Source organism: Mustelus asterias, chromosome 12 (assembly GCF_964213995.1).
Source record: "Mustelus asterias chromosome 12, sMusAst1.hap1.1, whole genome shotgun sequence".
In the NCBI taxonomy this organism is placed as follows: domain Eukaryota; kingdom Metazoa; phylum Chordata; class Chondrichthyes; order Carcharhiniformes; family Triakidae; genus Mustelus; species Mustelus asterias.
Window position 1 is genome coordinate 52,580,200 of NC_135812.1, and position 12,878 is coordinate 52,593,077.

General features: G+C 43.8%; 1 protein-coding gene across 9 annotated transcripts in view; it reads right to left on the bottom strand.

Moving 5' to 3' along the window:
* Positions 1–12,878, bottom strand: part of LOC144501444 (protein CASP-like) — a 779,365-nt gene that overhangs the window by 477,567 nt on the left and 288,920 nt on the right. For all 9 annotated transcript variants that reach the window (XM_078225211.1, XM_078225210.1, XM_078225209.1 and 6 more), the window contains exon 4: positions 417–495. In XM_078225211.1, the coding sequence (XP_078081337.1) occupies positions 417–495 (79 nt within the window). The remainder of the gene's footprint in view (positions 1–416; positions 496–12,878) is intronic.

Sequence of the window (12,878 nt, forward strand, 5' to 3'; positions counted from 1 at the left end):
ATAATCCTATTAGTACTTTGCCTAAAGTGCAAAAAATTTACACCAATATTTAAGTTATCAGAGAAAATGGGATCTCTTCCACCATGAACATAAAGATAGCACTGGTTTGCAGTACTATTGTGGAACTTAATGGGCACAATGGAAAGCTCAAGAACATACCTTTGTCCATACAACATCATTTCAACTTCAGTATTCCTGACATTTTTAAGCACCATAGTCTCTTTGAGTGAATCAACATTTATTTATCATATCGATTGAAACATGGTTTTAGATTCACAAAACTTAGGTTTGGGCTAATTTTGAAATCAAATCCCAGGGGAGCAAAGGACATAAACAAAGCATTTCGAAAACTCAGGAACTGACATAAAATGCACTGGCCTCGGTCACAATCCACTTTGGATAAATCACAAACATACCTGGAACATCAATTAGTCTTTTGTAAACATTTAAAAAGGCTGCCTCTGCTTCTTTGCTTCTTTTACTTAGGGCATCGATCTGAAACAAACAACAAAAATTCTTGTTACAAGAATACATCACTCGTTCCTTAAAAGCATAGATAGTGACTAAACTTTACAATATTAAAATGATTTTAACATTGTTTTACATCTCCTCCATAACCTTCCAAGATATCTGCACTCCTTCAGTTCTGGTCTCTTGCCCATTCCCGATTACAATTGCTTAACCATTGGTTGCTGTTCTGTCAGTTGCCTCGACCTTAAGCTCAGGAATTCCCTTCCCACAGCTCTCTGCCCTACTTTCCTCCTTTAAGATGCTCCGTAAAGCATAGCTCTTTGTCCAAGCTTTGGTCATTTGATTTAATATTTCCTTCCATAGTTCAGTTGTTTTATAATGCTCTTATAAAGTACCTTGGGATGTTTCACTATATTACAAATTACAAATACTGCGTGTCCTTGATAGGTATGTCCCTGTCAGGCAGGGAGGAAAGGGCCGAGTGACGGAACCACGGTTCACAAAAGAGGTTGAATGTCTTGTCAAGAGGGAAAAGGAAGCGTATGTAAGGATGAGAAAACAAGATTCAGTTGGGTCGCTTGATGGTTACAAGGTAGCAAGGAATGAGCTAAATAAAGGGCTTAGGAGAGCTAGGATGGGGCATGAGAAGTCCTTGGTGGGTTGGATCAAGGAAAACCCCAAGGCCTTTTACCCTTATGTGAGGAATAAAAGAACGACCAGGGTGAGGTTGGGGCCGGTCAAGGATAGTAGTGGGAACTTGTGCATGAAGTCAGAAGAGATAGGAGAGGCGATGAATGAATACTTTTCTTCAGTGTTCACCAAGGAGAGGGGCCATGTTTTTGAGGATGAGAGTGTGATACAGGCTGATAGGCTGGAGGAGGTGGATGTTCTGAGGCAAGATGTATTGGCGATTTTGAAAAACCTGAGGGTCGATAAGTCCCCTGGGCCAGATGGGATATATCCTTGGATTCTTTGGGAGGCAAGAGATGTGATTGCAGAGCCTTTGGCTTTGATCTTTGGGTCCTCACTGTCCACGGGGATAGTGCCATAGGACTGGAGAGTGGCGAATGTTGTTCCTCTGTTCAAGAAAGGAAATAGGAATGACCCTGGTAATTATAGGCCGGTTAGTCTTACTTCCGTGGTCGGTAAGTTAATGGAAAAGGTCCTGAGGGACAGGATTTATGACCATTTGGAAAGATAAAGAACAAAGAACAATACAGCACAGGAACAGGCCCTTCAGTCCTCCAAGCCTGCGCCGCTCTTGTGCCCAACTAGACCATTCGTTTGTATCCCTCTATTCCCAGTCTGTTCATGTGGCTATCTAGATAAGTCTTAAACGATCCCGGCGTGTCCGCCTCAATCACCTTGCTTGGCAGTGCATTCCATGCCCCCACCACCCTCTGTGTAAAATACATCCCCGACATCTGTGTTGAACCTTGCCCCCCTCACCTTGAACCCGTGACCCCTTGTGTTCGTCACCTCCGACCTGGGAAAAAGCTTCCCACTGTTCACCCTATCTATGCCCTTCATAATTTTATGCACCTCTATTAGGTCGCCCCTCATCCTCTGTCTTTCCAGGGAGAACATCCCCAGTTTACCCAATCTCTCCTCATAGCTAAGACCCTCCATACCAGGCAACATCCTGGTAAACCTTTTCTGTACTCTCTCCAAAGCCTCCACGTCCTTCTGGTAGCGTGGCGACCAGAACTGGACACAGTATTCCAAATGTGGCCGAACCAACGTGCTATACAGCTGCAACATCATTTGCCAACTTTTATATTCTATGCCCCATCCAATAAAGGCAAGCATGCCATATGCCTTCTTCACCACCCTCTCCACCTGTGCTGCCACCTTTAAGGATCTGTGGACTTGTACACCCAGGTCCCTCTGTGTGTCTATACTCCTGATGGTTCTGCCATTTATTGTATAGCTCCCCCTTACATTAGATCTACCGAAATGCATCACTTCGCATTTATCTGGATTAAATTCCATCTGCCATTTCTCCGCCCAATGTTCCAGCCTATCTATATCCTGCTGCGTTCTCTGACAATGTTCATCACTATCCGCAACTCCAGCAATCTTTGTGTCGTCCGCAAACTTACTGATCACACCAGGTACATCTTCCTCCAAATCATTTACATATATATATCACAAACAGCAGAGGTCCTAGTACAGAGCCCTGCGGAACACCATTAGTCACAGACCTCCAACCGGAAAAAGACCCCTCCACTGCGACCCTCTGTCTTCTATGGCTAAGCCAGTTCTCCACCCATCTAGCTAGCTCACCTTTTATCCCATCAGATTTAACCTTTTGCACCAACCTGCCATGAGGGACCTTGTCAAACGCTTTACTAAAATCCATATAGACGACATCCACGGCCCTTCCCTCATCAATCGTTTTTGTCACCTCCTCAAAAAACTCAACCAAATTTGTGAGGCATGACCTCCCTCGTACTAAACCATACTGTCTATCGCAAGTGAGATTATTCAGTTCTAAATGCGCATATATCCTATCTCTAAGAATCTTCTCCAACAATTTCTCTACCACGGACGTCAAGCTCGCCGGCCTATAAGTACCCCGGTTATCCTTGCTACCCTTCTTAAATAACGGGACCACATTTGCTATCCTCCAATCCTCTGGGACCTCACCTGTGTCCAGTGAAAGACAAAGATTTCTGTTAGAGGCCCAGCAATTTCATCTCTTGCCTCCCTGAGGAGTCTAGGATAGATGCCATCCGGCCCTGGGGATTTGTCTCTCTTAATGTTTCCTAAAAAACCTAACACTTCCTCCCTTGTAATTGAGATTTTTTCTAACGGATTAACACATCTGAGACACTACCAGTCAACATGTCCCTCTCCTTTGTGAATACTGATGCAAAGTATTCGTTTAGGATCTCACCTACTTCCTTTCGTCCTAATCATAATTCCCCTCCTTTGTCCCTGACAGGTCCGATTCTTTCCCTAACAACCCTTTTGTTCCTAACGTATGTATAAAATGCCTTCGGATTCTCCTTCATCCTGTCTGCCAAGGACATTTCGTGACCCTTTTTGCCCTTCTAACTCCCTGTTTGAGTTCTTTTCTACATTCTCTGTATTCCTCCAGTGCTCCATCTGTTTTTAGCTGCCTGGACCTCATGTATGCCTCTTTTTTGTTTTTGATTAGACCCACAATTTCACTGGTTATTCACGGCTTTCGAATCCTACCTTTCCTGTCCTTCCTCTTCACAGGCACATGCCTGTCCTGCAGTCCTATCAACTGCTCCTTAAAAGACTCCCACATGCCAGATGTGGATTTACCCTCGAACAGCCTCTCCCAATCAACAGCCACCAAATCCTGCCTAATCCGGCTGTAGTTAGCCTTCCCCCAATTCAGCACCTTACCCAAAGGACAACACTCATCTTTTTCCATTTCTATCCTAAAGTTTACAGAATTGTGGTCACTATTTGCCACATGTTCCCCCACTGAAACTTTGATGACCTGACCGGGCTCATTCTCCAGTACTAGGTCCAGTATAGCCCCCTCTCTAGTTGGACTGTCAATATATTGTTCCAAAGAACCTTCTTGTACGTATTTTCTAAATTCTTCTCCGTCCAGGCCCCTAGCCCACAGCGATTTCCAGTCTATGTGGGGGAAATTAAAGTCTCCCACTACAACAACCCTATTTTTTCTGCACCTGTCCAGAATTTCCTTACATATCCGTTCCTCAACTTCCCGTGGGCTGTTGGGAGGCCTGTAGTATACCCCCAGCATAGTGACTGCGCCCTTCCTGTTTGAGCTCCACCCACAGTGACTCGTTACCTGACCCTTCCAAATTGTCCACCCTCTGTACCGCTGTAATATGTTCCCTAACCAGCATCGCTACTCCCCCACCTCTCCTAGCCCCTCCTCTATCTCGCCGAAAACACTTATACCCCGGAATATTCAGCTGCCAGTCCTGTCCTTCTTTTAACCAAGTCTCCGTCACTGCAACCACATCCAAGTTCCGCGCAAGCATTAAGGCTCTAAGCTCATCTGTCTTGCCCGTGATGCTCCTTGCATTGAAGCAGATGTACTCCAGACCTCCAGGCCCACTGAGGTCATCCTCCCCCAGAATGCTCTTCCTCTTAGATAGCCTTGTCTTGGCCCCAATCTCGTCCCCAGCCTCTATGCTTATTGACCTATTGTTCTGATCCCCACCCCCCTGCCACATTAGTTTAAACCCACCCGAACCGCACGAGCAAAACTCGCAGCTAGGATATTCGTGCCCCTCCAGTTTAGGTGTAACCCGTCCTTCTTGTACAGGTGCCATCCTGTCTTGAAGACTTCCCAGTGATCCACGAATTTGAAACCCTCTGCAGCTTAATCCGGGATAGTCAACACGGATTCGTGAAGGGTCAGTCTTGCCTAACAAATTTGATTGAATTCTTTGAGGAGGTAACTTAATGTGTAGATGAAGGTAGAGCAGTTGATGTCGTATACATGGGTTTTAGTAAGGCGTATGATAAGGTTCCCCATGGTCGGCTCATGAAGAAAGTAAGGAGGCGTAAGAGGGAAATTTAGCCAATTGGCGGCACGGTAGCACAGTGGTTAGCACTGCTGCTTCACAGCTCCAGGGTCCCGGGTTCGATTCCCGGCTCGGGTCACTGTCTGTGTGGAGTTTGCACATTCTCCTCGTGTCTGCGTGGGTTTCCTCCGGGTGCTCCGGTTTCCTCCCACAGTCCAAAGATGTGTGGGTTAGGTTGATTGGCCAGGTTTTCAAAAAGAAATTGCCCCTTAGAGTCCTGAGATGCGTAGGTTAGAGGGATTAGTGGGTAAATATGTGGGGGTAGGGCCTGGTGGGATTGTGGTCGGTGCGGACTCGATGGGCCAAATGGCCTCCTTCTGCACTGTAGGGTTTCTATGATTCTATGATAAGTAACTGGCTATCTCATAGAACAGTAAGAAGTCTCACAACACCAGGTTAAAGTCCAACAGGTTTATTTGGTAGCAAATACCATAAGCTTTCGGAGCGCTGCCCCTTCGTCAGATGGAGTGAAAATCTGTTCTCCCTCCATCTGTTTCACTCCATCTGACGAAGGGGCAGCGCTCCGAAAGCTTATGGTATTTGCTACCAAATAAACCTGTTGGACTTTAACCTGGTGTTGTGAGACTTCTTACTGTGCTTACCCCAGTCCAACGCTGGCATCTCCACATCATATCTCATAGAAGACAGAGGTGGTGGTGGATGGAAAATTTTCAGACTGGAGATCAGTTACCAGCGGTGTACCACAGGGAACTGTGCTGGGTCCTCTGCTATTTGTGATTTTTATCAATGACTTGGAGGAAGGGGCTGAAGGGTGGATCAGTAAATTTGCTGATGACACCAAGATTGGTGGAGTAGTGGATGAGGTGGAGGGCTGTTGTCGGCTGCAAAGAGACATTGATAGGATGCAGAGCTGAGCTGAAAAATGGCAGATGGAGTTTAACACTGATAAGTGCGAGGTGATTCATTTTGGGAGGACAAATTTGACTGCAGATTGCAAAGTCAACGGCAGGGTTCTGAGGAATGTGGAGGAACAGAGAGATCTTGGGGCTCGTATCCACAGATCTCTGAAGGTTGCCACTCAAGTGGATAGAGCCGTGAAGAAGGCCTATAGTGTGTTAGCGTTTATTAACAGGGGGTTTGACTTTAAGAGCCGTGGGGTTATGCTGCAACTGTACAGGACCTTGGTGAGACCACATTTGGAATATTGTGTGCAGTTCTGGTCACCTCACTATAAAAAGGATGTGGAAGCATTGGAGAGAGTGCAGAGGAGATTTACCAGGATGCTGCCTGGTTTGGAGGGTAGGTCTTATGAGGAAAGGTTGAGGGAGCTAGGGCTTTTCTCTTTAGAGCGGAGTAGGATGAGAGGCGACTTAATAGAGGTTTATAAGATGATGAGGGGGATAGATAGAGTGGATGTTCAGAGACTATTTCCTCGGGTGGATGTAGCTGTTACTGGGGGGCATAACTATAAGGTTCATGGTGGGAGATATAGGAGGGATGTCCGAGGTAGGTTCTTTAATCAGAGAGTGCTTGGGGTGTGGAATGGATTGCCTGTTGTGATAGTGGAGTCGGACACTTCTGGAACTTTCAAGTAGTTATTGGATAGGCACATGGAGCACACCAGAATGATAGGGAATGGGCCAGCTTGATCTTGGTTTCGGACAAAGCTCGGCACAACATCGAAGGCCGAAGGGCCTGTACTGTGCTGTACTGTTCTATTAATCTATTAATCACTACATAAATTGTTGTTGTATTACAAACTTCTAAGCTTCAAAAGTTTCACGGGAAAGTATTAACTGCCTGCATTCAAATCCAATGTTTCTTTTGAGCATTCAACACTTACGCCCAAACTCTGTTCTCCAGAGCCACAACAAAAGAAGTAATTACTCTTTTTCTCCAGACTTTGATAGACCTTTCCCTTTTAGTATTACCCTCTTCCCCTTTTCCATGGCTCTGTACTTGCTTAAAAACTATTCATCATCAGTGTCTCCCAAGTGCTAATGGAAGATCTTCAACCAGAATCAATAATTCTGCTTTTCTCTTTCCACGGATGCTGCCTGGCTTGCTGAGCGTTTCCAGCATTTTCTGTATCTCTCGTGATTGGGAACTTCTTTGCTAACAGAAGATAGGAACAAGGATAGAAGATAGGAGAAAAAGATAGGAACAAGTCCAAAAGACGTGCTGGTTTGGTGCATTGGCCATGCTAACTTCTCCCTCAGGAGGAACAGGCACCGGGGTGTGGCAACTGGGAGATTTTCACCGTAACTTCACTGCAGCGTTAATATCAGCCTACTTGTGATAATAAATAAACTTTAAAAGGATAGGCCATTCAGTCCTTAAGCTTGTTTCACCATTCAATAGATCATTGCTGCTTTTCCTTCAACTCCAATTACTCACTTTTTCCCCAAAAATATACTTTATTCACAGAATATCTAAAAGATAAAAGAGCATTCCAAAATATAAATGCGAAGTGATGCATTTTGGAAGAAATAATGTAGGGAGGAGTTATACAATAAATGGCAGAGTCATCAGGAGTATAGAAACACAGAGGGACCTGGGTGTGCAAGTCCACAAATCCTTGAAGGTGGCAACACAGGTGGAGAAGGTGGTGAAGAAGGCATATGGTATGCTTGCCTTTATAGGACGGGGTATAGAGTATAAAAGCTGGAGTCTGATGATGCAGCTGTATAGAATGCTGGTTAGGCCACATTTGGAGTACTGTGTCCAGTTCTGGTCGCCGCACTACCAGAAGGACGTGGAGGCATTGGAGAGAGTGCAGAGAAGGTTTACCAGGATGTTGCCTGGTATGGAGGGTCTTAGCTATGAGGAGAGATTGGGTAGACTGGGGTTGTTCTCCTTGGAAAGACGGAGAATGAGGGGAGATCTAATAGAGGTATACAAGATTATGAAGGGTATAGATAGGGTGAACAGTGGGAAGCTTTTTCCCAGGTCGGAGGTGACGATCACGAGGGGTCACGGGCTCAAGCTGAGAGGGGCCAAGTATAACTCAGACATCAGAGGGACGTTTTTTACACAGAGGGTGGTGGGGGCCTGGAATGCGCTGCCAAGTAGGGTGGTGCAGGCAGGCACGCTGACATCGTTTAAGACTTACCTGGATAGTCACATGAGCAGCCTGGGAATGGAGGGATACAAACGATTGGTCTAGTTGGACCAAGGAGCGGCACAGGCTTGGAGGGCCGAAGGGCCTGTTTCCTGTGCTGTACTGTTCTTTGTTCTTTGTTCTACTTTAAAATGGTCAATACAGAAAATGCAATAACATTCAACTTTTCTCTATTGAGCATATTGTACTCTGAGGTACTTCAATACAACGCCATTTGACTAACAAAAATCTTATCAATCAGTCTTGAAAATTGTAATTGGCCCTCAGAAACCACAGCTCCTTTGCCATGTGTTATTTTCACAATACTCCCAAGTTTAATAGCATGGGCTAAACCAAAAGTAAAATCACATCACACACATGAAAATAACACTAGCCACAGGTGGGTTTCAGTCACATTAAGGAACAAGAACATTGTAATTGGCCCTCAGAAACCACAGCTCCTTTGACTCCAAGATGTCAATCCTCACATTGATAAGATTCACATTGAACATACTGAGCAATGGGATATGGCATCAAGACCAGGCAAGCAAATGCCCCACCTATCAATGTTCTTGCATTTATTCTTCCAATTAGAATCATGGTATTTTGAAATGATCATTTCCATATCACAACTGCTCAGACACCCATTTCTTGCTTTCTGACAGGAATCAAAAACTTTGCCAAGCAACTTTTATTGAACAGGAACAGTAACATAGTAGTTATGTGATCCAGAAATCTGGACTAATCATCTACAAACACGAGTCAAATCACACCACAGCAACTGGAGAATTTAAATTCAGTTAATCAACCAAATTTGGAAATTAAAAGACTAATTTTAGTTATTATGACTACATATGTACTAAATTGTTGCAAAAACCCATAGGGTTCACTAAAGCCAGTCAGGAAAGGAAATCTGTTGTCCTTACATCGTACAGCCTGTCTGTGAAAAGAATCATAGCAATGTGGTTGACACTCATCTCTGAAAAGGCCGAAATAGCCATTCAAACACACCACAGAGTGCAGCAGGTCAAGAAGATAACACATCACCACATTTAAGGGCAATAATGCCAATGATGTCCATAACTAATGAATTGATTGGAAAGTCCTTTTTTTTTGCCTCTTAAAATACTTCTTCAGTACCGAGGTAGGAACCTTTCTTTGTACCTGTTCCACACTATAGTTCAGCAGCAGGAATTAAATTTTAATCAGGTCTAACTGTTTTTTTTTCGACTTGACTTCAGTAATTTGTTAGCCCGAAGAAAATAATCAGTTACAACTGTAAAAATAAAATAGCTGTATTCCGAAGTAGCAATTAAATGACTATCGTAGGAGAATATATCGCTTTTATAATGGCCACTGTATTTCCCAATGGCCGTGCCAGATCCGTGCCCATTACATCTCAAAGCTTACATTCTCTAGTGAAGTTACAAATGGAAGCAGCATTACAGAACTATAGATAGGAGAAAGGAATGTGGTCAGTTTCCAGTCCTGCCTGGGGTCAGCCGAAACGACCTCACACACTCGGGCTCAAACTAATAACAGGGACTTCAGCAAGGACACGGTGCCCACGAGGACAAAAGATTTACCACAGTTTAAGCATAGTTAAAGAACAACCCTGAATTTTTTTTCACAAGTGACAACTGAAAGCACTGCAATCCATGCTGTTGATAGTAATTAGAAAAGCTGATGACCAAAGCTGAGTTTGTTATATCCTTAGGCCAGCAGCCCATGTAACAATAGAATGCCAATTTTCATAACTTTCCATGAAGCACCCAACTACACCCTAAAAAGATTTACATTTTATTTAAATAACTGAAGAAAAGCATCACGAATCTTTCAGACTTGAGGTTGTAAAAACTTTTTAAAATACTTGCACTGAGAACTTTGAAAGCAACCAGAAAAACTGACACTAATTGAAATTGCGCCCACTCAATCCTTTAATGGAGTCAACAAAATATTCTAAACTGCTCTGCGTGGGCCAGAATAAATGAACAAAAGACTCAGTTTGACGCAATCATAGAACTGAACAACTCCCTGGTCTCTGAAGAAAATATCTCATCTCTCATACACAATGTAAAGGTCTCAAAGTAATTCCAAGCACATTTGTTCAGATAAGTAAACAATCAATCATTAAGTGATAAAGGACAACATTTAACTTGAAAACCATTAATTGTCGGATTCTGCACAAGACAGAAAATGTTCAACCAGACAAAAGTAAAATATTAATTTCAGAATTCAAATATACAAGTCCTGCCACCATTGCATTCTATGAAACTAAACCACAAACATCTTGAATAAAAATCCCTTATCACTTACAAACAAGACTGTAGAGATTTCTCCCTGCACGCACATCTACCCCTACTCAGAAGAGGCATTAAGAAAACAGTTGCTAGACTTGACACATGTTTATACTCGAACATTAACATCGTTTTTCCACCATAATTATATTAACACTTCTCATGTTGTGCAGCTGAAATATACATCTCAGCCGAGGGCTGTAATGTATTGGCTAAACCACAGTTAAACCATTGAGGCTAATTTTATGATGACTGCCAAGGAAACAATACAGAGGAGATGCACTAAGAGCATATCAAGAATGAGAGACAATAGTTATCAGGGGAGACAAAGGGAACAAGAAATGGAGAACAGAAATGGAGAACAGAACAAGAGCTGTGGGTGGAAGAAACGAGCATTAGCTTTTGAAGTGGATGGGAGCTCAAAAGATCAATGAGGAGGAAACTAAAGCAGTGGAGAGGAGTGAAAGATGAATTAAGGAGAAACACGGAGTTTAGAAATTGAGGTATGCAGCAGGGTAGAAAACGATAGTATTGGCTACTCAACTGTAGAATAGTGCCATTAATATCACTGATGGCAGTGTAGTTTTTATGAGGGAAAACAGAAGGAATGAAAAATATGAAGAGAATCACATGTCCTCCAAATTGGACTCGTTTTCCTCCAAATACAACAGTTGAAACCTTGTAACATTTTCTTTGCACTTTTTACCCTGATATCCTGCAAGGGAGGGGTATCATACAAATATACGCAATAGGAGCAGAAGTGGGTTATTCAGCCCCTTGAGCCTGTTCTGCCATTCAATAAGCTCATGGCTAATCTGTTTGTGTTTCCAATTCTACGTGCCGATCTACCTCCGATAATGTTTGATTCCATTGCCTAGCAAGAATCTATCAACCTCTGCCTTAAAGATATTCAATGATCCTGCCTCCTTCGCCTCTGAGGCAGAGAGTTCCAGAGTTTCACAACTTCAGAGAAAAGGTTTCTCCTCATCATTGTCCAAAAAAAGACAATACCTAATTTTAAAACAGTGCCCCCTAGTTTGAGACTCACCCACAGGGGGGCAGATCATTGCTGCATCAGCTTTGTTGAGACCATTCGGGATCTTATATACTTCAATCAAGTCAACCATACTCTTCTAAACAAGCAGTAACAAACCCAGACTGCCCAACCCTTCCTCATAAGTTCATTCCAGGTATCATAGCTCCTATAGATAGGAGAAAGGAATGTAATAGCTCCATGGGTGGATGGAGCTATTACAAGGGGGCATAACTATCGGGTTCATGGTGGGAGATATAGGAAGGATATCAGAGGTAGGTTCTTTACGCAGAGAGTGGTTGGGGTGTGGAATGGACTGCCTGCAGTGATAGTGGAGTCAGACACTTTAGGAACATTTAAGCAGTTATTGGATAGGCACATGGAGCACACCAGGATGATAGGGAGTGGGATAGCTTGATCTTGGTTTCAGATAAAGCTCGGCACAACATCGTGGGCCGAAGGGCCTGTTCTGTGCTGTACTGTTCTATGTTCTATCAATCGAGTAAACCTTCTCTGCATCACCTCCAATGCATTTACATCCTTCCTTAAATAAGGAGACACAGTAGTAGAGATGTAGCCTCTCACCACTGCCCTGCAGCATAACATCCTTACTTTTATAAGAACAGAGGATCTTGGAAAAACTCAGCAGGTTGACAGCACCTGTGAGGAGAGGAAGCAGATTTAACAGTTTGAGTCTCTTCATCAGAACTGAAGGGAGTTATGAGAGATTGCAACAAAATATAGCAACTTTAAGAACAAAAGGCAGATGGCCTGGTGTGGGAGGGGGAGTTGTATTGAGGCAATACATGTACGGGATTTTTTTTTTAAAAAGGGGGCTTAAGATGGAGTAGAAAGATCACAATCTAAAGCTGCCAAACTCAACATCGAGTCCCAAGGACTGCAACATGCCCAACCCAAAGATGTGATGCTATTCCTCCAGCTTGCGCTGGTTTTCACTGGAACATTACAACAGGCCAAAGACGGACATGTGGGCATGAGTGCAAGGAGCTGAGTGGTTCCGCCCCCACACCAATCCATCTGTCTTTTGTGACCCTTGGATTTTACAGCCAATTTCAAAGCATCTAAGACTAGGATTTTAAACTTAAATAAGGGCAACTATGTGGACATGAAAGCTGAGCTGGCTGAAGTGAACTGGGATACTAATCTATGGGATTGATCATTGGAAAAGCAGTAGCAGATATTTACGGTGATATTTCAGAATATGGGCGGCACGGTAGCACAGTGGTTAGCACTGCTGCTTCACAGCTCCAGGGACCTGGGTTCAATTCCCGGCTTGGGTCACTGTCTGTGTGGAGTTTGCACATTCTCCTCGTGTCTGCGTGGGTTTCCTCCGGGTGCTCCGGTTTCCTCCCACAGTCCAAAGATGTGCGGGTTAGGTTGATTGGCCATGCTAAAATTGCCCTTTAGTGTCCTGAGTTGCATAGGTTAGAGGGATTAGCGGGTATAATATG